This window comes from Phyllostomus discolor, chromosome 4 (assembly GCF_004126475.2).
Source record: "Phyllostomus discolor isolate MPI-MPIP mPhyDis1 chromosome 4, mPhyDis1.pri.v3, whole genome shotgun sequence".
In the NCBI taxonomy this organism is placed as follows: Eukaryota; Metazoa; Chordata; class Mammalia; order Chiroptera; family Phyllostomidae; genus Phyllostomus; species Phyllostomus discolor.
Window position 1 is genome coordinate 22,725,112 of NC_040906.2, and position 20,198 is coordinate 22,745,309.

General features: G+C 43.6%; 1 protein-coding gene across 2 annotated transcripts in view; it reads left to right on the forward strand.

Annotated features, from left to right (window-relative positions):
• Positions 1-20,198, forward strand: part of PLEKHM3 (pleckstrin homology domain containing M3) — a 171,725-nt gene that overhangs the window by 73,543 nt on the left and 77,984 nt on the right. For both annotated transcript variants that reach the window (XM_036022966.1, XM_028509277.2), the window contains exon 6: positions 15,776-15,839. In XM_036022966.1, the coding sequence (XP_035878859.1) occupies positions 15,776-15,839 (64 nt within the window). The remainder of the gene's footprint in view (positions 1-15,775; positions 15,840-20,198) is intronic.

The window sequence follows — 20,198 nt, forward strand, 5'->3', positions numbered from 1 at the left end:
TGGCCTTGTTCATGACCATTATGTAGTGCGGTCCTGGCACAAGGTAGATGCTTCGTCAGTGCCGAATGGGTAGATGGACGGAAGGAGGGTTGGGGGAATGGCCGTTGCGGTGTCACTTTTGACCACTGAACAGTAGCTAGGAGCCCAGTTTTGAGGCAGGAGTCATCTTCAAATTCTTTTTCTTACTTCCCTATGTTACTTAGTGCAGTGTATGACCCATCTGAAAACCTTAAAAATATTTGTTGAATGAACAAATGAACTAAAGAATAAACCTGATCAGTCAAAAAAAGATTAAGTTGGTTCTGTTTCTGGGGTAAGTCTGAAGTCTTTCCTTTCCTGCTCACATCCGGCACAGCACCCGATTCAGGACATCACACCTTCTGTTGCATCCGTCTCACTAGGTGCTCCCCGCTCCAATCATCCCTTCACACGAGACAAATGACTAAAGTATGCAATTCAAGGTCTTCCCAGTTCTAGTTCATCATATTGCTCTGTCTGCCCTCTCGAATTACCTTGCACTTCACACACAAATAATTAATATTGTTATTTTACCTTCTTTGTACTTATATGCTTGAGGTTGCTATGTCTTTCCAACCTGGCACAGAGCAAAACACACCAGGAACAAGCATTCTTTGTACAGCTTTTGGTGGGGGCACCTAGAGGGGGAGGCCGGTCTTCTTGAGTTTTTTAAAGTCTTTTTGATTTGTTTTGAAATATGACTATTTAGGGAAAGACGACTAAGAGATTTTCTGGGATGTGTCCATACTTCTTGCAGCTGGGCCATACTTAGTATCAATTCACTATCTACCAAAATAACCATAAATACAGAGGAGAACCGTTGCCCACCTAATATGCTAATATCCTGTCCCCCGAGGTCATCTCCTTCCTATCTTTCACCTTCATATGGAATCCGACTTTTTCAGACAGAATTTACGTTCAGAGATGATAAGCCTCCCCAAAGCAACATCCCACCTTCCCTTTGTTTCACCGGCGGACACAACAGAAGTCGGGGAGTTTGAACAGTGAGGAGAAACTGCTGGACACTACTGATTTTACACATCCCTGATAGAAATTAAAAGAGAGGGAACTTGATAGGCAGTAGGGGAACAGAAAAGAGTAAAGCAAGTCCAGTTCTTATCTAGTCGTAAAAGGCATTCTCTTCTTGCCTGGGTTTTACCTCAGTGGAAGAGCAGCCATTAATCTCCAGCAAGTAGGCCCAACATGCTGAAGACTTGTCAGCACCGTATAAACAGAATAAAGCAAACTGTTAATATTGCTGTCGTGAGAAAACTGAAAACAGACTGATTAATTGTATCGGCGCTCGACCGCCAGGGAGCCAACCGTGGTCGTCGCCTTATTAGGGAAGTCACAGTTTGCTTTTAGGCCTTTCATTATGATGGCCGTCCAGTTTTCATCCTCACTGTTTTTGTTATTGTTGTTAAATGAACGCCTTGTTCTTGAACTCCTGCGGCAGATCTTGACTGGCAGAGGTGATTAGTTTAGAAAAAGTCAGTGTCTGCCCCGAAGTCTAAAATGTTTACAGTGCTGACAACTCACTGTTTCTGAGGCCTCCCAGATGGCGACCCCACGGGACTGGTTCAAGGCCTAGCTAGCTTTTCACGAGAGGAATTATTTACAGTGTCCACACGTGAAGGTGCATGGAGAACTTGGTGGAAAACCTTAGCGCCGGCAGGACATGAGGCTCAGCAGCCCTTTGGGAAGGCCCCCGAGAAGAACGGGCAGAGGCCGCAGCCCTGGGTCTCCCACTGAGCTCGGAGCAGTCGGATACGTGGGTGGATCAGAAGTCACAAACGAGCGCCCCGGGGCCAGGTCTGGCCCTCAGATGTGTTTGGTGTGGCCTGTCAGAGACGGATGCACCAGGTTTTTAAAATTGTTGACATGGTGGCAAACATTAAATAATCAGGAGTTTTCATGAACATACAACATGAGACTAGCCCTCTGGCTGCTCTTAGGAAGTCAGGCGGTCTGGTTCTGCCAGGCGTCCCTCATTCCTGGAGAGCAGCCATCAGCTGGAGACACTAGACACCCTACTCTGCCTTAGTTTCCGTGCCCTGTCGTCTCCTGAGACACAGCGGCAGTCGGTATCAAACTCATCGCTGCCGTTTTTCTTACCCCCGGCCTATTTCATTTGTTTATGTTGGTGCCTGTGCCTGTGTAAGATGATGATGATTTTCTCAATTAAGAAATACTTTCCTGTAAATATGTTATTTGTTCTTTACAACAGCCCTTATGGCTAGGGCAGAGGGTATTCAGGAAGAAGAGAAAGAACTGTCACTTTGAGATGCTGTATGACTTGCCTGAGGCGACAGAGCTAGTAAGCAGTGGGCCTACCGGTTTTCTACCACTCAGATCGCTGCTGCTTTCCCAGGCACGCTCATTATTGGTGATGGTGATATCCAGAGGTCTCCAGACCCTTAAGAGGAACTACTTGTGCCCTGGCTGGTGTGGCTCAGTGGTTGAGTGCCAACCTGTGAATCAGAGGGTCACTGGTTTGATTTTTAGTCCAGAGCACATACCTGGGTTGAGAGCCAGGTCCCCAGTGGGGGGCACATGAGAGGCAACCACACATTGTTGTTTCTCTCCCTCTCTTTCTCCCTTCCTTCCCCTCTGTCTAAAAATAAATAAATAAAATCTTTAAAAAAAAAAAGAGGAATTACTTGGAATTCTCTTGAAGTCTTGACTGAGGTCATTAGGGGAGTGTGAAGGAGGGCAGGGAGGTGGCACACGGTACTGTCCCACGAGCGGGAAGGTGGGGTGGCTGACCCCGGCACCCTGTGCGCCCTGCCAGTGCAGGCAGCCTTGGAGGGGAAGGAGTGACGGCTGGCTTAGCACTCGCGAGTTCATTTTCTCTAGTCAGCGTTTACCAGGCCTTTGCATTTCACAGACCTGCTCATTTAAAACAAAAAATGTGTAGCTATCTATAGGGCTATCTTATATATGTCTATAGCCAAAACAAGCTTAAACATCACCACCTGTTTCTCACTATCATTTCATAAAAGAACATAGTAACACTAAAAATACATTTAGGCAAACAACCTCAGAAATTGAATAGCTTTTTAAAAAGTCAAATATATTTAAATGTATTCTACTACTCTTTTTTTTTCCCTCATTTTACCTTGCACTGCTAAAAACTTCACCAGACTGACACCAGCTGTTTGGACTAGCTTTTCAGAAATCTTGATTTAAGTCATATTGTCTCTTCTGAGTAAAGCGCAATCATCCAATCCAGGGAAAGCATTTTAGAAATTAATGTGGGTGCCTGAGCATTTCCTGTTCTCTATCAAAATGTGATTTGGGGACTTGGGTTGCCTGGTGAGTCCAAAGTTTCTATTATGATATAAATTTAAAATTAGATTTTCTCCAACACTAGTTGTGGCTAATAGGCAACCTTAAGCCTATTCTCCCAGTTGCTCAGAGCAGAATTGTGTCGATGTGGGCGAAGCATTGGTCCCACTTGGCTCAGACGGTTCTGAAGCAACTTAACAGCTTAATTGGGAGTCTCAAGAGAATATGAAATGTCATTCTTCTACCTTCTAAACCACCTTCCTGTCTTTGGTTTCACATTTTATTTGAAATTATACTTCTATCCAGCATTACTTCTCAATGACATACCAGCTTTACTGAACAATGAGAGACATCCATCAAAAGATTGCTGTTTTTATTAACATTGTTTATCCTGGTGATTACCAGAAAAAAAGTGAGTGTGCGTGTGTGTTGCAAGAGTTTCATTGCTGCTGCTTCCTTCAAGGAAAATTTAGCATCTTGCTAAGCTCTTAGAGGAGTCCCCATAAATGTCACCTGATTTACCAGGATTCCCCTTCCACGCCTTCTGCTGTTACCCCAGGGAGAGCAGTCTTTCTAGGGAGTTCACTGGAGGGAAGCTAAGTTCAAAGGTTGAAGTGTCCTTGGGACGCCTATTAATGTGTCCAAAACTGAGGTCCTGATATCCCCGCCTCCACTCCCATTACAAATCCTCCCTCCCGCAGACTCCCCCATCTGGCTTCACGGCACTGCCATCCGTCCAGGTGTTCAGAGCAAACTCCTTTCTCTCACAGTCCACATCCAATCCATCAGCAAATCCTGTCAGCTTCACCTTCAGAATATATTTGCTCGTCACCACTTCCACTGCTGCCACCCAGGGCCGAGCCACTGTCTTTCCCCTGAAGTATTTCCCCTGAATCATTGCAGTAACCGGTCTCCCCCTTCAGTCTGTTCTGAAGAGCACGGTGAGAGTGGACGTGTAGACTGGATGACATTACCCCTGATCCAAACTATCTAATGGCCTCCCCTCCTGCTCTGAGTAAAAGCCAAGGTTCCACGTGGTCTCGTTCCCTGCTACCTCTCTGCCCTCTTCTCGCCACCTCCCTTCTCATTTACCCTGTTCCGGTCACACTGGCCTTTCTGTTGAGCACGCCTAGCAGGCATCTACATGAATTCTATACTTTCTACTTTCCCCAGATAACCGCAAAGCTTACTTCCTTACCTCCTTCATGTCTTTACTCAACTCACCTTAATGATGCATTCTTGACCACTTTCTTTAAAATTGCAACCAATGAATAGGCATGGGGATGTCAAGTATGACATAGGGAATAGAGTCAATAATAACTATATGGGTGGCAAGTGGGTGTCAGACTTACGGGGTAACTACTTTGTAAAGGATGTACTGCTTAATCACTATGTATACTTGAAGCTAATATAATATTGTATGCCAATTGTAATTGAAAAATAAATGAAAATGAATTTTTTCATTAATCTGAAAAAATTCAAATGAAAAAAATTGCAACCATTGTCACACATTTACTGTGCTTATTTCTTTTCAGCTTATCCCCACCTGATGTGGTATTTTATTTTGTCTGTCTTCCTCTCGCAGGCCCTTTAGTGTAGGTATGGAGGTTGTGCTTTGCTCCACCTGCTCCGCCATAGGCAGTGGCCCTGCTCTGCCCACCAGACATAAGCTGCAGAGGGGCAAGGCTTTGTATCTCTTGTTCACTGCTGCATCCCCAGGCCCTGGACCATACCTGACATAGAGTGGGCACTAATAAATATTTGCCAAACAAATTAATTAAATGAATAAAGTACTAGCACCAAGATTCTACCCACTAAATTTGGTCAAACTTATTTTTTTCTTATTACAAAGAAAGAAATACTGCTCATCATAGAAAACCAAAGCATTTAAGAAAGGCCCACATTATTCTACCACTGTGGTGGTATACCCTTTGAGACTTTTTCCTCTGAGCTTCATACAGAATATCCTTCTTTTAACCCAATTGCTTCCCTTAGTATATTGTATCTTTTTATGCCGGTAACTGTTTGGCGAAAGTATCATGAACCACTGAGTGAAAATGATGTATTGCTGTGTGAGCAGACCTATATATTATTGACCTCGGAAGAAGGAAATGAGGATGTTATTCAGTGTACCCAACAGAAGACTGCATGGGCTAATAATAAATTAGCTGGGAGAGACCATTTCAGAGCAATGCCATCTCTTGTCCCCTACCTCAACCCCTTCCCCCAAAAGTCAGCTGTATTAGGTGGAGGGATTTCTGTTACAGGAGAGAAAAGATGCACACTGTTCTGGATTGAATACACTTCATTGAGAAGGCCGGCTTGTTAAGAGTGTATCTCTTGGGGTAGCCTCATTCTTAAAACATAGGCTGTGCCAACTGGACTTGCTGCACCCCTGAGCAGCATGTGAGGAACACCTTCTGACTGAAATCTGAGGTACAGAGGTGCAGTTAGTAGCCAACAGTCTGGTTAATGTTGAATTTTAGAGGTATAAACCCATTTTAGCAACAATATTATCACAAAGTTAGTCTCGTTAAGGACCAGTAATTATTAGCACTTCCGAGTACATATATAACCCTCTTTTAAGTTCAGTAAATGAATACAACTCATATTTTCTGTAAGGTTTAATATTTTCCAGCCTTTGTGGCTGGTTTTCAGGTTAGCTAATTAAAAGTGTCATTAGCGGCAGCTGAGGCTTTAGTCTGACCAGATTAGCTGCATGAACCTATCAGGACTCAGAAACTACTGAAACCCAGGATGCCTCTTTGATACTTTTTGAAAGCAGTCATTCTCATTCTACATCAAGAATTCCTTTTCCTTCGGATGACTTCTAGAACTAGGGTTTTCAAGTCATCTAACCTCCTGATCTCCCAATAGCTCTTCCTCTCTCATTTTCTCTAGAGATCTCATTTAGCAAATTATAAAAATACCAATATCAACACTCTAGATGGGACCTACAGACTCTCTAAAAAAAAGACAGTGTCTTTCTTTTTTTTTAATGGTTGCATCTTTTTTTAAAAGATTTTATTTGTATTTATTTTTAGAGAGGGAAGGGAGGGAGAAAGAGAGAGAGAGAGACATCAATGTGTGGTTGCTGGGGGCCATGGCCTGTAACCCAGGCATGTGCCCTGACTGGGAATCGAACCTGCAACACTTTGGTTCGCAGCCTGACAGTGTCTTTCAAAACTTAACAGATAAGTAAATTTTGAAAAAATAACCCTGGCAAGTTATATATTAATTTCACTATAATATACACATAGCTTTGTATTTACTGAGAAACCCTTCAGAAAGTTAGAAAGTGATTTTATCATACTCTGAGATTAAATGAAACATAAATTATCTAAAATTGTTTTCTAAGAAACAACAAAATATAAAACTTATTGCAGGAAAAGGGTTATATTCTTGGAACTGTTAAAAAATATCCTAAGAATTTGAGGTAGGAGCTACAATAACTGTTATAATCTGTTGCTCTTATAATCAGACCCCAGAATAATCACAACCAAAATTACTTCCCAAGTATTTCTACTCCAGGGAGACTGTTGCTAAGAAATTTAAGCACAATTTCTGAATGAGCCGGTAAGAGAGACCCTTATTTCCTGTAATCATCTACCCGGATATAATATCTGATACAATCTTGCCACTTTTTCATCCAATGAGATTAGCAAAATGAGTTATCTAGAAAAATGATTGAAGTTTGTTTCTTCCACACGGGTTGCTATCAAAATATCTGCCTTTGATTTCAAATTGTTTTTCCATTAGCCAGGAGCATGGCTGGACATATGCGTCTTGTCCACATCCAGGCTAATGTAACTATTTCAGGAAGAGTTTGCAGCTCGTATCAGGAACACCAAATTGCATCTCCCTGGGGATGCTTCACAGCGCTTTTTGCTGATCTCCGTGTGGGTGCCTGTGCCCTCCAAAGGAAAGACACGGAGGCTCTCAGCTCCAGGTACAAATTACCTACCCTGGAGCATGTGTTCTTGGAAAGCACAGTAATAATACATGAATAAATGATTTTCCTCTTATATGATTCCTTGTGCACCATATTCTTCCTATAGACCTTTATAATTTAGGATCAGAATTGGAGGATTTCCTTCGGTGTTGTATTATGTTTTAGATTTAGTGTGTGGCAGGGAGGAGGGGGGAGGGGAAAGAGGGGAGGCCTTTTCTTTAAAGCCTATTACATGTGTTGTGATATTTCCACAGCAAACTTTTTTCTTTCCATTTTAATCATTGGTTTCTTTGCTGCCAGTTGTGCAGCTCTGAGAACTGAGCTTCAGGGAAATGGTGATATTATTGAACCTATTAAAGTCCTGCAAAGGGTCTGCCTACTTCAGAGTCCGACCTGTCCCCCTTCTCTCATCCAGCATCAGGGCCTGGTGGAAGCTGAGTCGAAGTTCTCAGAAATTAGTCAGGTTAAATGGGTCTTGATGTATTTGACTCAGTGTCCTGGTACAAAATGGAATGAGGACCCCCTACCTTTTTTGTAAAGACTCCTGGCTTTGATTTCATAGGCAATTATCTCTGCATTTTTAACCTCAAGTACCAGCTGCCTAATATACGGGCTCTGAATCATGTATGATCTTTTCCCTTAATTTTCATCCTTCCTCACCTTTCTCATTAGAGCAATCTATAATGAAGCCTAAGCTATCTTCTCGGTGTGTCAGGCAATTCTAAAAGTGATAAAATAGAAAACGTTGGCACTAGAAATGACTGTGCTACTTGGTTTTCATGACCCTTTAGCAGCTTTCTTCCTTGTTCATCGGCATCAGAGGACGTGAGAGTGCCACCCGCCAGGGGCAGGTGAGCGGAATGCAGAGTTGGCTCTCCTCACGTCTGCCCTTCGGCCCCTGTGTCAGTACCGACCAGATGAACTTGCGCTGGCATGAGCACGCTGTCCTCGTGGCCGGCCTGCTGAAGAAATGCTGTCAGACGCGATGATTAATAGGCTTGCAGCGCAGTGAGGTCACTTAATGGACAGAAAATCCCAAACACAGCAGCCTCACCGGGAAACAAAAGGCCGCGCCGCACTGCGGCAGGGACCCTGCTTTCCAGACTCCGCTAAGGCGGAGCGCCTCCGCCTCCGCCTCCGTCAGTGTGCTGCTTTCGCTTCCCGATACGTTGGAGTTTGGAGGAGCACTGGGGGAATCAGTAATTGCCTTTTCACATTTTAGTAAAACCTTGAAGCATTTCAATTAAGAAAATGCAGGGTGCGTGTGTATTTGGAAGCACTTCCAGCTGGTCCCCATCCCATTTCCCTGAGGCCTTTCCAGGCCCAGGCTCCCTCTCAGTTATCACGACGTTTGTATCTGCAGCTTCTGTTTCTACACTGGCTTCTCTATTTTATCATGTAAATATGTCCAAGTCTCTCCCACATTTAAGAAAAGAATCCTCTCTTAGTCCTACATCCTTTTTTAGCTGTGGCCCAGTTTCTCTCCTTTCCTTGCAAGTTCGCTTCTTACAAGAGTCATCAGCCCTTCGCCCCTCTGCAGTCTGGTTTCCATCTTCCTCCCCTAACCATCTGCCCGAGGTCACTCGTGAATTCCCTCTGCCAAATCCAGCAGACTTCTCAGACCTCGTGAGAGTCTTCCCCATGTTAGTTGACCTCTCCGCTGCCTTTGCTGCCATTGACCCTCTTCTTCCTTGTTGAAATTCTCTCCTTCCCTGATTTCCCTGACACTCCCTCTTCTGCTCTTTCTCCTCCCTAACAAGCTGTTCCTTCCCAGTCTCCTTCCTGCAGCTACTCCTTAAACAGCACTGTTCTGCCAGGGTCCCGTGTTTTCCATTTCCCTAACATGGGCTGTCCTGGGCTATGATTCATTCTCATGGCTACACCCACACCTGTAGGCAGGGGGCAGGGAAATCCCCTTGCTGACTCTGGACAGCTCTACTTGGCCGTCTCACCAACACTTCCAGTCCTCTGCCCTGACAGCCGAGCTACCTTTCTCCCCAAACACAGCTCCTCGTCCTTGTCCCCATGTCAGTAAACGGAACTGCCATTTACTGACTGCACCTAGCTGGAAAACTGTGAGTAATCCCAAAGTCCTTCCTGGCCAGCACTTCCGGTGAGTCACCATGACCTGTGCATTTCCCTTGAACCCCGGGCAACCGTTTAAATGCTGTTCAGGCCCCCATCATTTCTCATCTAGTTTACCCCCCAAATCATCCATCCTTTCCTTCTCCTGCCCTCTTCCCGTTCTGCTGACATTGTTCTTTTACAGGTGCGAATCCAGCCCTGTCATTCTCCTGCCGGAGGCACTTTTATGGCACCCCGTCTATTTTGGGGCATTCAAGGCCTCTCATGTCTGGCTACATCCTGCCTTTCTAAGCTCGCACCCTGCAGTTTCCCCACCCCAGAGTGTACACATGGACAGCTCCTTCATCTACATAGGCGGCCGGTTCTCTGAGAGCCTTATTCTCCCTCTGGCCTCTCCGCTCCTACCCACCTTCTCCCTCCACCTGGAATGCCCATCCTTCCACTCACTCAGATTAACTTGGACTTGTCGGTTCTCTGAGGCCTTTCCTGACCACGCATTCTGCAGGCTTCTCTCACCCTGCACGCATGACTACAGATCAGCACTGTACTTGTAAACTGGAACCGCTCCTTACTTGTCTGTTCACCCCACTGGCCTACGTAGTCCCTGATATTTAAAAAACTCCTCTTGGGCCCTGGCTGGCATAACTCAGTGAATTGAGCACGGGCTGCAAACCAAAGCATCGCAGGTTTGATTCCCAGTCAGGGCACGTGCCTGGGTTGCAGGCCAGGTCACCAGTGGGGGCCACATGAGAAGCAACCACACATTGATGTTACTCTCTCTCTCTTTCTCCCTCCCTTCCCCTCTCAAATAAATAAACAAACAAACAAATAAACAAATAAATAAATAAATAAAATCTTTAAAAAGAAACTTGACTATAAAAATAAATAAAACACTCCTCTTGGGCTCCAAATCTCCAGGGCCTAGCGCAATGCCTTTCCCAGGTCATGTACCCACCGCCTGCTGTTGCAGTGAAAGATATGCTGATCTTAGGTCCTGATCCTAGGTTTTCATTGTGGTGACAACTCACAGAGGTCATAAAGCTGGACTTTATTTGTATTAAGTTCATGGGAGATATGATCACATCTGTTTTCTGACAAACAATGCACGTCATCATCCATTCTTTCCTGAATACATTAATAGTAAAAATTAATGCCGACCTGACTTTGTTAAAGGGGCGCCAAACTTTGCCTCCCAGACAGGAAAGGCTTCCCAGGCCGTCCCTGAAGCGGCCCATGTTTATCTCTGTGTCTCCTGCAGAGCCTCTTCCTCCCCGAGTCAGATCTGCTCAGGCAGCTTGGTGCCAGCTGAGCACGCCTTGGGCTTGCGGGTCCTCCACAACCCCTTCCACTGCTCAGGGTTTAAGGGGACCTGGCCCCAGGGAGTCCCTACTTGTCCCATCCCTTCCCTAAAGAGCAGCTATCCAGAGAGCCAACTTTCACATCTAAGCCACAGTAGGGAAAATTCCCTTGACACCCCCCACATGGGAGGTTGCTGAGGTTTTTCTGGGCTTGGCTTTTAAGTCATTATTTACCCTATGGATGGTCCGCCTAAGGAAGATATTCAGAGAATGTCTTGCAAATTCAGTGTACCTTGAAGAGGAAGGCATGGGGAAGACGAAGAAACTGATAGCTGGCAGCCATAAGTTATCTGACTCTGCCTTCAAAACCCTAACCTCCTCTAAGCAGAAGAGTATGTCTCTACCTCTAAATAGCTGCAGAATATCTTTTTCTTCTTTTACTTACATGAAAAGGCATCACTGTAAGAGACACATTTTAATACCTCTCAGTCTTCCCTCTCAGGAAATTTATTCTCATATTTGACTTCAATGCTACAATATCCATCCTCCAGAGAGAGAAAAAAGCTGACTGGCATTATCTGTACTAAATATCTCTGTTTTTTACAGCCACCACTAAATCTGGACAGAGCATCTTCTCCAGACACAATAAGCTCAGTTCCTTTATCTTCTCTGTATATATTGCATTTCCCAGTCCTTTATGTCTGTTATGACTGACCTCGTGTGAATTACAGCATCAGACCCTGCAGAGGGATAGAGAGGAGACAGCAGATAAGGTGCTGCCGGAGGGGCTTAGAAACTCCTAAAGAGTTTCTAAGAGAGAGAGAGAAAACAAACCCTTGTGAAATATACTTCTAAGAGAGAGAGAGAAAACAAACCCTTGTGAAATATACTTACGCACACAGAAACACTAAGTAAATGCATAGCTAACTTTAGCTGTACAAATAATGCTGGTGAAATACTAGAGCTGACTGTGCCCCGAGTTGGTTGGTTATTGTGAGAAGAAGAATAATCAACTATTTGGAAGCAAGGAGGGCCCAGCCTCGTAAGAAAAAGCTCAGAAATAAAACCACAGACCTATGGTAATTTCATTTACAACCGAAGAGCCAAGAATACACAATGGCGAATGGACAGGCTCTTGCATAAATGGTGCTGGAAGAACTGGACAGCCACACGCAAAAGAAGGAAACTGGGGGACAAGCTTCTTAACCCAGGACTTGGCTGTGATTTTTTGAATCTGGCACAGAAAGCAACAAAAGCAAAAATAAACAAATGAAAACCTTCTGCACAGCAAACCACCAACAAAATGTAAAGGCAACCTACTGACTGGGAGAAAATAATTGCAAATCACAGAGCTGGTAAGGGGTTAATATTCAAAATACAGAATATAAAGAATGTATACCTTTCAATAACAAAACACCAGACAACCTGATTAAACAACAGGCAGAAACTCTCAATAGTCATCTTTGCACAGAAGACGTACAAAGGGCCAACAGGTACATGAGAAAGTACTCCATATCACTGATCATCAGGGAAGACAATCAAAACCAAAACAAAATACTTGTTATTTCATTTGCCTCATACCTGTTAGAATGCTCATTATCAAAAGTAAAAAAAAGTGTTGGTGAGGAAGTGGAAAAAAGGGAACTCTTGTTTACTGTTGGTGGGAATGTTTACTGTCGGTGCAGCCACTGTGGAAAACAGTATGGAGGTTAATCCAGCAATTTCACTCCTAGGTATTCATTTGAAGAAAATGAAAAAATATATGCAACCCCATGTTTATCGCAGCATTATTTACAATAGCTATGGAATAGTTATAATAGTTATGGAAACAATTATTATTTGGTAGTATGGAAACAATTAAATTATTTACAATAGTTATAGAAACAATTAGAAAATGCAGTGTATATACACAACAGAATATTATTCAGCCATAAAAAAGAATGAAATTTCTTCTTTCCATTCGCAACAACATGGATGGACCTTGACGAGGTTATGCTAAGGGAAATGAGTCAAACAGAGAAAGAAAAATACCATGTGATCTCACTTACCTGTGGAATCGAAAAACAAAGACCAAAGAAGCCAAACATAGATACAGAGAAGAGATTGGTGGTTGCCAGACGTGTGGAGGAGTGGGTGAAGGGGGTCAGAAGGTAGAAATGTCCAGTAATGAAATGAGCCGTGGACGCAATGGGCCACACGGCGACTGTAGTTCATGATACTGTTTTGCGTATGTGACGGATGTTAACTAGACCTACTGTGGTGATTATTCCACACTGCATACAAATATCAAATCACTATGTTATACACCTATTACTAATACAGGGTGGGCAAAAGTAGGTTTATAGTTGTTTGTATGGAAAATAATACAATCATTAATAATAATATAAGAATGAACTCTGTATTTTGCATACCTACCCTGTATAATGTAATGGTATATGTCAACTACACCTTAAAAATTTTTTTTAAAAACCTGGGTATTGCCTTTATTGCTCATCAGATGTGCTCATTGACATATCCACCAGCAGTTAGCACAACACCTGGCTTATTTTCGGCACTCAATGAGTGTTTGTTGACTGGACAACTGAATGGCTCTGGTACTCTACTAAAAGAATACCAGCATGATTTGGTTTGTAAACTTATAAATAATTCTTATATCCTTTATGCTCTCAGTCATAGAATTTTGGGATTTGGGAGCACAAAGAACTTTAAGTAACAAAACATTATAGACAGGCTACCTGCATTTGTCCCTGCTATAGTTCATTTTAGTTGCCTTCCTTCTTCTAACCCTCTCTGACCTATGTTTGTACAAAGCAACAGAAGAGGCAATGCTAATTTTGAAATGATTTGCCAGCCTATTCACCTGGTTCACTGTCTCCATTTATCAGCTCTGCTGCCACCTTGCTTTCATTTCACCTGCAAAGGGATTTCATTGAAGAAGCAGTCACCTTTGGGAAGGATCACGCCCCCCGGGCAGCCGGGCTCGCACCTCCTCTGGCCCTGCATTAGATCATCATGCATCGCTGTCCTCGTAGTCCCGCTGAGATACTGTGTCCTGTGTTTCCTTTTTGCACATATGTTTGTGTCTCCAGTCTTCTTGCAGATGCTTAAATATATGTATACAGTAGTCCCCACTTTAACCACAATGGGTATGTTCCGGCACCCCTAAAAGGATGTCTGAAACCATAGACAGTACTGAACCCTACATACCATGTTGTTTCCCATGCATACATGCCTGTGATACAGTTTAATTTATAGATTAGGCATAGTAAGACACCAACAGCAATAGCCAGTCATAACATAGAACAATTACAATAGTAAAATAAGGGCTACTTAACACAAGCACTGAGGTACTGCCACAGTTAGTCTGATAACCAAGACAGCTACTAAGTGAGTGAAGGATGGTTAACACATACAGTGTGGGTGTGCTGGGCAAAGGATGGCTTACATCCCAGGTGGGACAGAGCAGGACAGTGTGAGATTGTATCACACTGCTTAGATCGGTGTGCAGTTTAAAACTTATGAATTATTCCTACAGTGTTCCATTTAATATTTTTGAACTGCAGGTTACTGAAACTATAGGGAGTAAAACCACGGATAAGGGTGGACTACAGTATTTTTTTTTTAATCTATAAATGCAATGTTGTATTCAGGATTGGATCCTTTGTTCAAGGATCCAGTCCTGAATATGTAGTGATATGATTGGTGAAATCTGAATGAGATCTATAATTTACATAATAGTTCATTTTGTAGTTTTGATATCATAGTTGTATAAAATGTTATATTAGGGGAAGCTGGGTAACAGGAGGAGGAATGACTTAATCTCTAGATTTGTCAAGTAACGCATACTTAACTAAAAGACTGAATAATGAATGTCCTAGTGAGCAGGACGGATATTAGGTCAGTGGCTATGAACTCTGGCTGCACTAATTATCAGGAGAGTTTGTGTCTTGTTTAACACTGATTTCTGGGTTCTACCCATGCTTGTGCCCTGTTATTTTCTAAAAGCTCCCCAAGTAATTCTAATAGACAGCCAGGGTTGGGATCCACCATGTTCGACCATTCCAGAAATGAATGCCCACACATTACTCTCTTTCAATAACCGACCACACTGTATTGCAATTATCAGTTCACGTACTGTTCCCTCACTTGACATCATGCTTCTCGAACTCAGATACTAGGTTCATCCTACTCCTAATTGTCTTCCTAGTGCCTGGCACTCTCCTAGTGGATAGTCATAAATGTTACAAAATGTGTGGTTACAAAATGTTTCTGGTTTCATTTAGGACACCAGAAAAATGCATAGTACCATGTAAGATAAAGAGAGAAAATGTTATAACCATGAGTTTTGTTGTATGCGTGTAGTGTTGTTTTGTGACCATCCACTCTTCGGTACCTGTCTCTATCCATAATCTATTGTTTGTTTGTTTTTAGTTCACTCACTGTCGTTTACCCAGATGCTACGAATTGACAGCAGCAAAAGACATGGGACTTTGTCAGGGAATCCCAATTTGAGCTATTTTGTTCCATTATTCCCATTTGTACCTAGCGTCTGAAATTTATCCTCACCGTGCGTGTAAGAGGACAGCTCACCGATGTGATGTTGAGCACTACTGTCCCTGCTAATGAAACCTGTAGAAGCCTCCAGACAGAAGACACACAGGCTTCCAGCCCCATTATTTTTCTCAACTCCAGAATCTATTAAATTAGGCATAGAATAATGGAGCTGGAAAGATTCAGAGAATGGAGTTCAGTCAACTTCATTCAACAGTGAAGAAGCTGAAGGAGGTTTTGTGACTCGCCTGAGGTGGCGCAGCTTGTTAGGGGCACAGCTGGTACAAGAAAACAGAGTGCTCTGGCCCTTGGGCCCGGACCACTCCACAGTACCAACAGCACCTCAGATTACGGTAGAAATCAAGGAGCAGACTTTTACTCCTGTCTCACGATGTGTGTTAGGAAGAAAAATATCTGGGAAAAGGTCTTATTACAGATTTTCCAGAGGGTAGGAGGAGCAGTATAGGTGGGAAGGGGAGAAGGCAGACGAAAGGGACCTTGAATGAGACTTTGAAACTTATCAGGAGAAAATGCGTCATGTGGCAGCACCATAGTTCATCTGGGTTTCTGTCCTTGTTTTCAGAATTTTCCCCAGAGAGTACCTCCTCCAACAAATCCACCTGTACTCGCTCGCCGATCTGCAGCAGGTGAGTGCCCAGAGGGGCCATTTCATTTCTGCTCCCTCCCTGGGGAGGGGTCTCTGTTGATCATGGTCTGGGCGCTGAATTCAGCCACCCTGGGGTAGTTTTCTTTCAAGCCTTGATTATTGATTAATTTCTCTTCAGAATGGAAAAAATAAAGTTAGTAGAAAAAGATATTCCAGGACAATAACAACTGTTGGCAAGGATGTAGAGAAATCAGAGCTCTCACCCGTTGCTGGTGGGAATGTGAAGGGGTACAGCCTCTGTGGTGGAAAACCAGGCTGGCGGCCCCTCGAGGAATTCAGTGGTTACCACGTGGCCCAGCAATTCTACTCCTAGACATATACCCACAGAGTTGAAAACACGTGTCCACTTTAACACTTAATACATGCATACTCATGACAGCCAAAGAGTGGAAACAACCCAAATATTCATCACCTGATGAACAAGGTAAACAAAATGTTGATGTCCATACAATGGAATGTTACTTGGCCATAAAAAGGAGTACAGTACTAACACATAGGCAACAGGAGTGCACCTAGAAAACATCATGCTGAGAAAAAGCAGACGGAAAAGATATGTATTTTATCATCTATTTGAATGAAGTGCCCAGAGCAGGCAAATCCACGGACATAGAGAGCGGGTGAGTGGTTGCCGGGGCCTGGGGAGGAGAGCGGAATGACGGGGTGACGGCTGACGGTCCAGGCCTTCCTTTGGGGCCGATGCAAATGTCCCGGAGTTAGATAGTGGTGATGGTTGCACAGCTGTGTGCGTATGCTAATGACCCCTGAATTGTACGCTTTAAAAGGGTGAGTCGTATGGTATGTGAATTATATCTCAGTAGAAAGACTTGTACAAGGAAAAAGGATATAAAAGCAGTGAACACATTAAACTCTTTATGCTCAAGCCAAACAATTTGATGGTTTTAAATGTTAATAAAATGTAACAAAGCATATAAGAGTCCAAATCATCTTTTTATGCTTCTATTAGTGTATGTCCTTTTAATGATTGACAAGTTAGCAGCCAGGAAGAAAACGGACATTTGTCTGTTCAACCCCAAGTTCTGAATATGTTAAGCTTTGGTTAAATCATTTAAATCAGCAACTCCCTCCCTAAAAAGACACTAAACGAAGGCATATCTATTGATTCTTTCATCAGTTATTTACAAAAAAATAATTGCGACAACTTTCAGAATGTCTCCAACTACCGTCCCCCTGTTCTTCTGTTTGTTGTTCTCCTCTCTGCTGGTTTTGCCCAGAAGAAATGAGGTCAACGAGGAAGCTGTACAGATCCTTCAGTCATTTTAAGACTTAAAAAAAATCTTAAAAGTAGTTTAAAGTTAAGACTTTTGTGTTCTTTTTGTTCCCCAGAGATAGGAGATTTATTTTAAGTGGTAGAAGTAGTTTTAGAGCACTTCGTTGGAGAAGTCTGAGAGAATGCTCGAGTTTTCGTTCCCCTTGTGCGGTGATTGAAACTGTTTGTGCGCACCAGCTCCCTCCACTCTTCCAGTCCCGTCGCCCGGCACCGCACGGTCTCACTGCGGTAATGTGCTGGCTGGGGTGGAAGGGCATCTATTTTTAATTACGATCGCCCAGTGGTGTTCGAGGGGCAGCATTGGTGAACAGGCCGTATGCATTTGTCTGTTTTCTAGGCCTCTACCTGATCGCGGTGTCTGGGGACCAGACTATCACTTGAGAAGCAGGTTTACGATGCATTCTCGCATTCTTGTAAAGGTGGTTGAAAACAGAATGGGGGGGCCCCAAAGTGAGTCCTCTTTGAGGAAGCCTTTCACAAGTGAGTGCTGATACCAGATTAAGTGAAAGAATCAGAGTAATTCCATATTCATTTTAGAGTGTCAAAGTAGTGTCCATTTGACATAATAAAACCCGCTTTTTAAAGCTTTCCTATACCCTGCTGTCTTTTTTCTTCTTCTTCTTGTCTTTTTCCTTGTAATAGTCACACCACACATGCCAAGCGGCTTACTTCAGTCTTGGTGGGCCAGGCCATTAGCCCCCGGAGCCTGTAAGCAGCTTAACCAGTTCTCAGCCTCAGTAGTGAAGTGATGGAGGCAAAGCGGCCGCCCATCCAACTCCCCGTGGGCGGGGCGGCGAGAGCTGCCCGCATCCATTTACTCTAAGGCCTGGTGCTTTGTGCCTGGCTTTAAAACCCCCAAACTTATCATATTTAGAAGAGGTTTAATTCAATTGCTTTTCCTGCCTGGGGTGGCTTAAATTGGATTTAGCTTTTGATCTGTCTTCATCTAGGCTATCAGCACTGAAGGGCACCTCCACGGCATCTACCCCTGGCTTCTGAGTAAATTTCAGGCATGTTTTCTGAATCTGAACTATTCTTGCAAGTAAATAGGTAAAGGAGAGGAACACACGGAGGGGAAAAAATACTATTGCCTTGTGACAGAGCACGGTGGTGGTAGCACGTGGCCCAGGGCACTGACCCACTTGCCAGCCCCGTATTGTCCTGTGCCGCTTCGGCCTCGCCTGGCTGCTTTGTCATCCCGTTTCATGTCAGCCTTGGGGGTTTTAGAGTAAGTTATTCCTCCCCGCTCCTAAAGTGGGGTTCTCTGTAAAGGCAGGCCTTCCTCCCATATAACACAGCTATAGAAACATGCATTTCCGTCTATCCATTTTTCAGGGGAGGGGAAGTAAGAGTTAGGTAACTGAAGCAGGTAACCAAGAGTTAGGGATCTCAATGATAATACAGATGCCCTTCCTGCTGGCTGGTTCCTTTCTACAAATCTCTCTTAAGTGAATTTGATTTTTCTCATTAGTTTTTATTTAAAAAACAAAACAATAGACATTTTTCTTTCCAAAAAGAAAAAAAGGTAAGCACTTAGTAAATATTGTCAAGGGGGATTGGTAATTTAAGTATATACACTCTTAAAATAATACAGTACACAAAACATTAATAATACCTTAAATAATAATGCTGAAAGAATTCTGGTACAAAAATATTTACAATCTTCTTGTCTGTGTGTGTGTGTGTGTGTGTGTGTGTGTGTTTTCAGTTTTATAAGTAACAGTCCCCAAAGTTTTAGCCAATAGACTTAGCTCAACAACTTGGCTAAAGATTTCAAGCTACTTCAGTGTTTCTGATGTTACATTCAGGACGGTTTTTTCCCCTTCTCATCATTTGAATTTCCTGGCCTCTTTGCATGCATTCTCCTTTACGATCCTACACTTGGACGTCAGTCAATGTCTCGCACAGACTGACACCACTTCACACAGGGCACTCCCTTGCTCTGGGAGCTGTAATCACCTGCCCACTGGCCAGTGAGTGCCAGTTATTGGCAAAATTTGTAGCTCATGCTGGTACTGAGTCCCTAATTATCTATTTATCTCACCAGTGATTGCGCTGCTCACTGGATTTTACTAGCACATCGTGAAAGCAGTAGTTGAAAACACAAGTCGGGACCTGACTCACCAGTGGCAGCACTGTGACGTGGGACATTAAGTAGAGCCAAGCAGCCCTCCTGGCCCAGCAGCAGGGCCACGGGAGGGGGCAGAAGGTGGGGGCAGAGGCTTCCCAGCTCCCAGGAGCTCGGGGGTCCACCGGGTTGAGTTGGTCATCTCTTCGGTTTGGCATTGCCGGAGAATTTCTGTTCAGCAAAGTAAAAATTGCTAGACTACAAAATCCTATTAAATCTGTAATCTTTGAATGTAAATTGACAGAAAATAAAATCTTACAAACAGGACGTTTCATTTAGGAGGTGAGAACACGCAGTGGGTTTTTGGAACTGACAGGCAGTTCCTTCTAAAGGGTTTGGCAGGCAGTGACTAAGCGTCTATGAACAAAGGGACCGGTATCGGTGCATGGTTTTTAAATCTATAAATCTCAAGATTTGTTTTCTTTTACAAGTTTAAGAATTTGTATTTTTCAATTACATTTCATTTCAATAGTTTTATTTTGTGTTGGTTTCAGGGGCACAGCACGGGGGCTACCTTACCATGTGTCCCACCGATATTTCCAGTACTATCGGTGCATGTTTTGAATGGGGAAACTGAGGTACTGCTTTTTAAGAGCTTTCTTCTGGTTTGATACTTTGAGAAGGGGAAGCAGAATAGAATTTGTGTTCTGTCATTTTCAGTCTACCCGTCATTATCACAGTCCACAGAAGAGCTTTGGGATGGGAACACAATAAAAAGAGACACTCCCGGGAGCCAGCAGGAAGAACACTCTCACTACCCCAGGAGCCCTCCCCTTCCCCCGTGAGCTGTGGCTCCTTCCTCCCAGCCCCGGAGCCGTTTGAACACTGATAAGAAAGTTGCACATTTTACCACTAGAATACATTAGTATATGTGAGTTCATGTTCAAGAGATTGCAGTTGCTCGTAAGGAGCAAATCAGAACC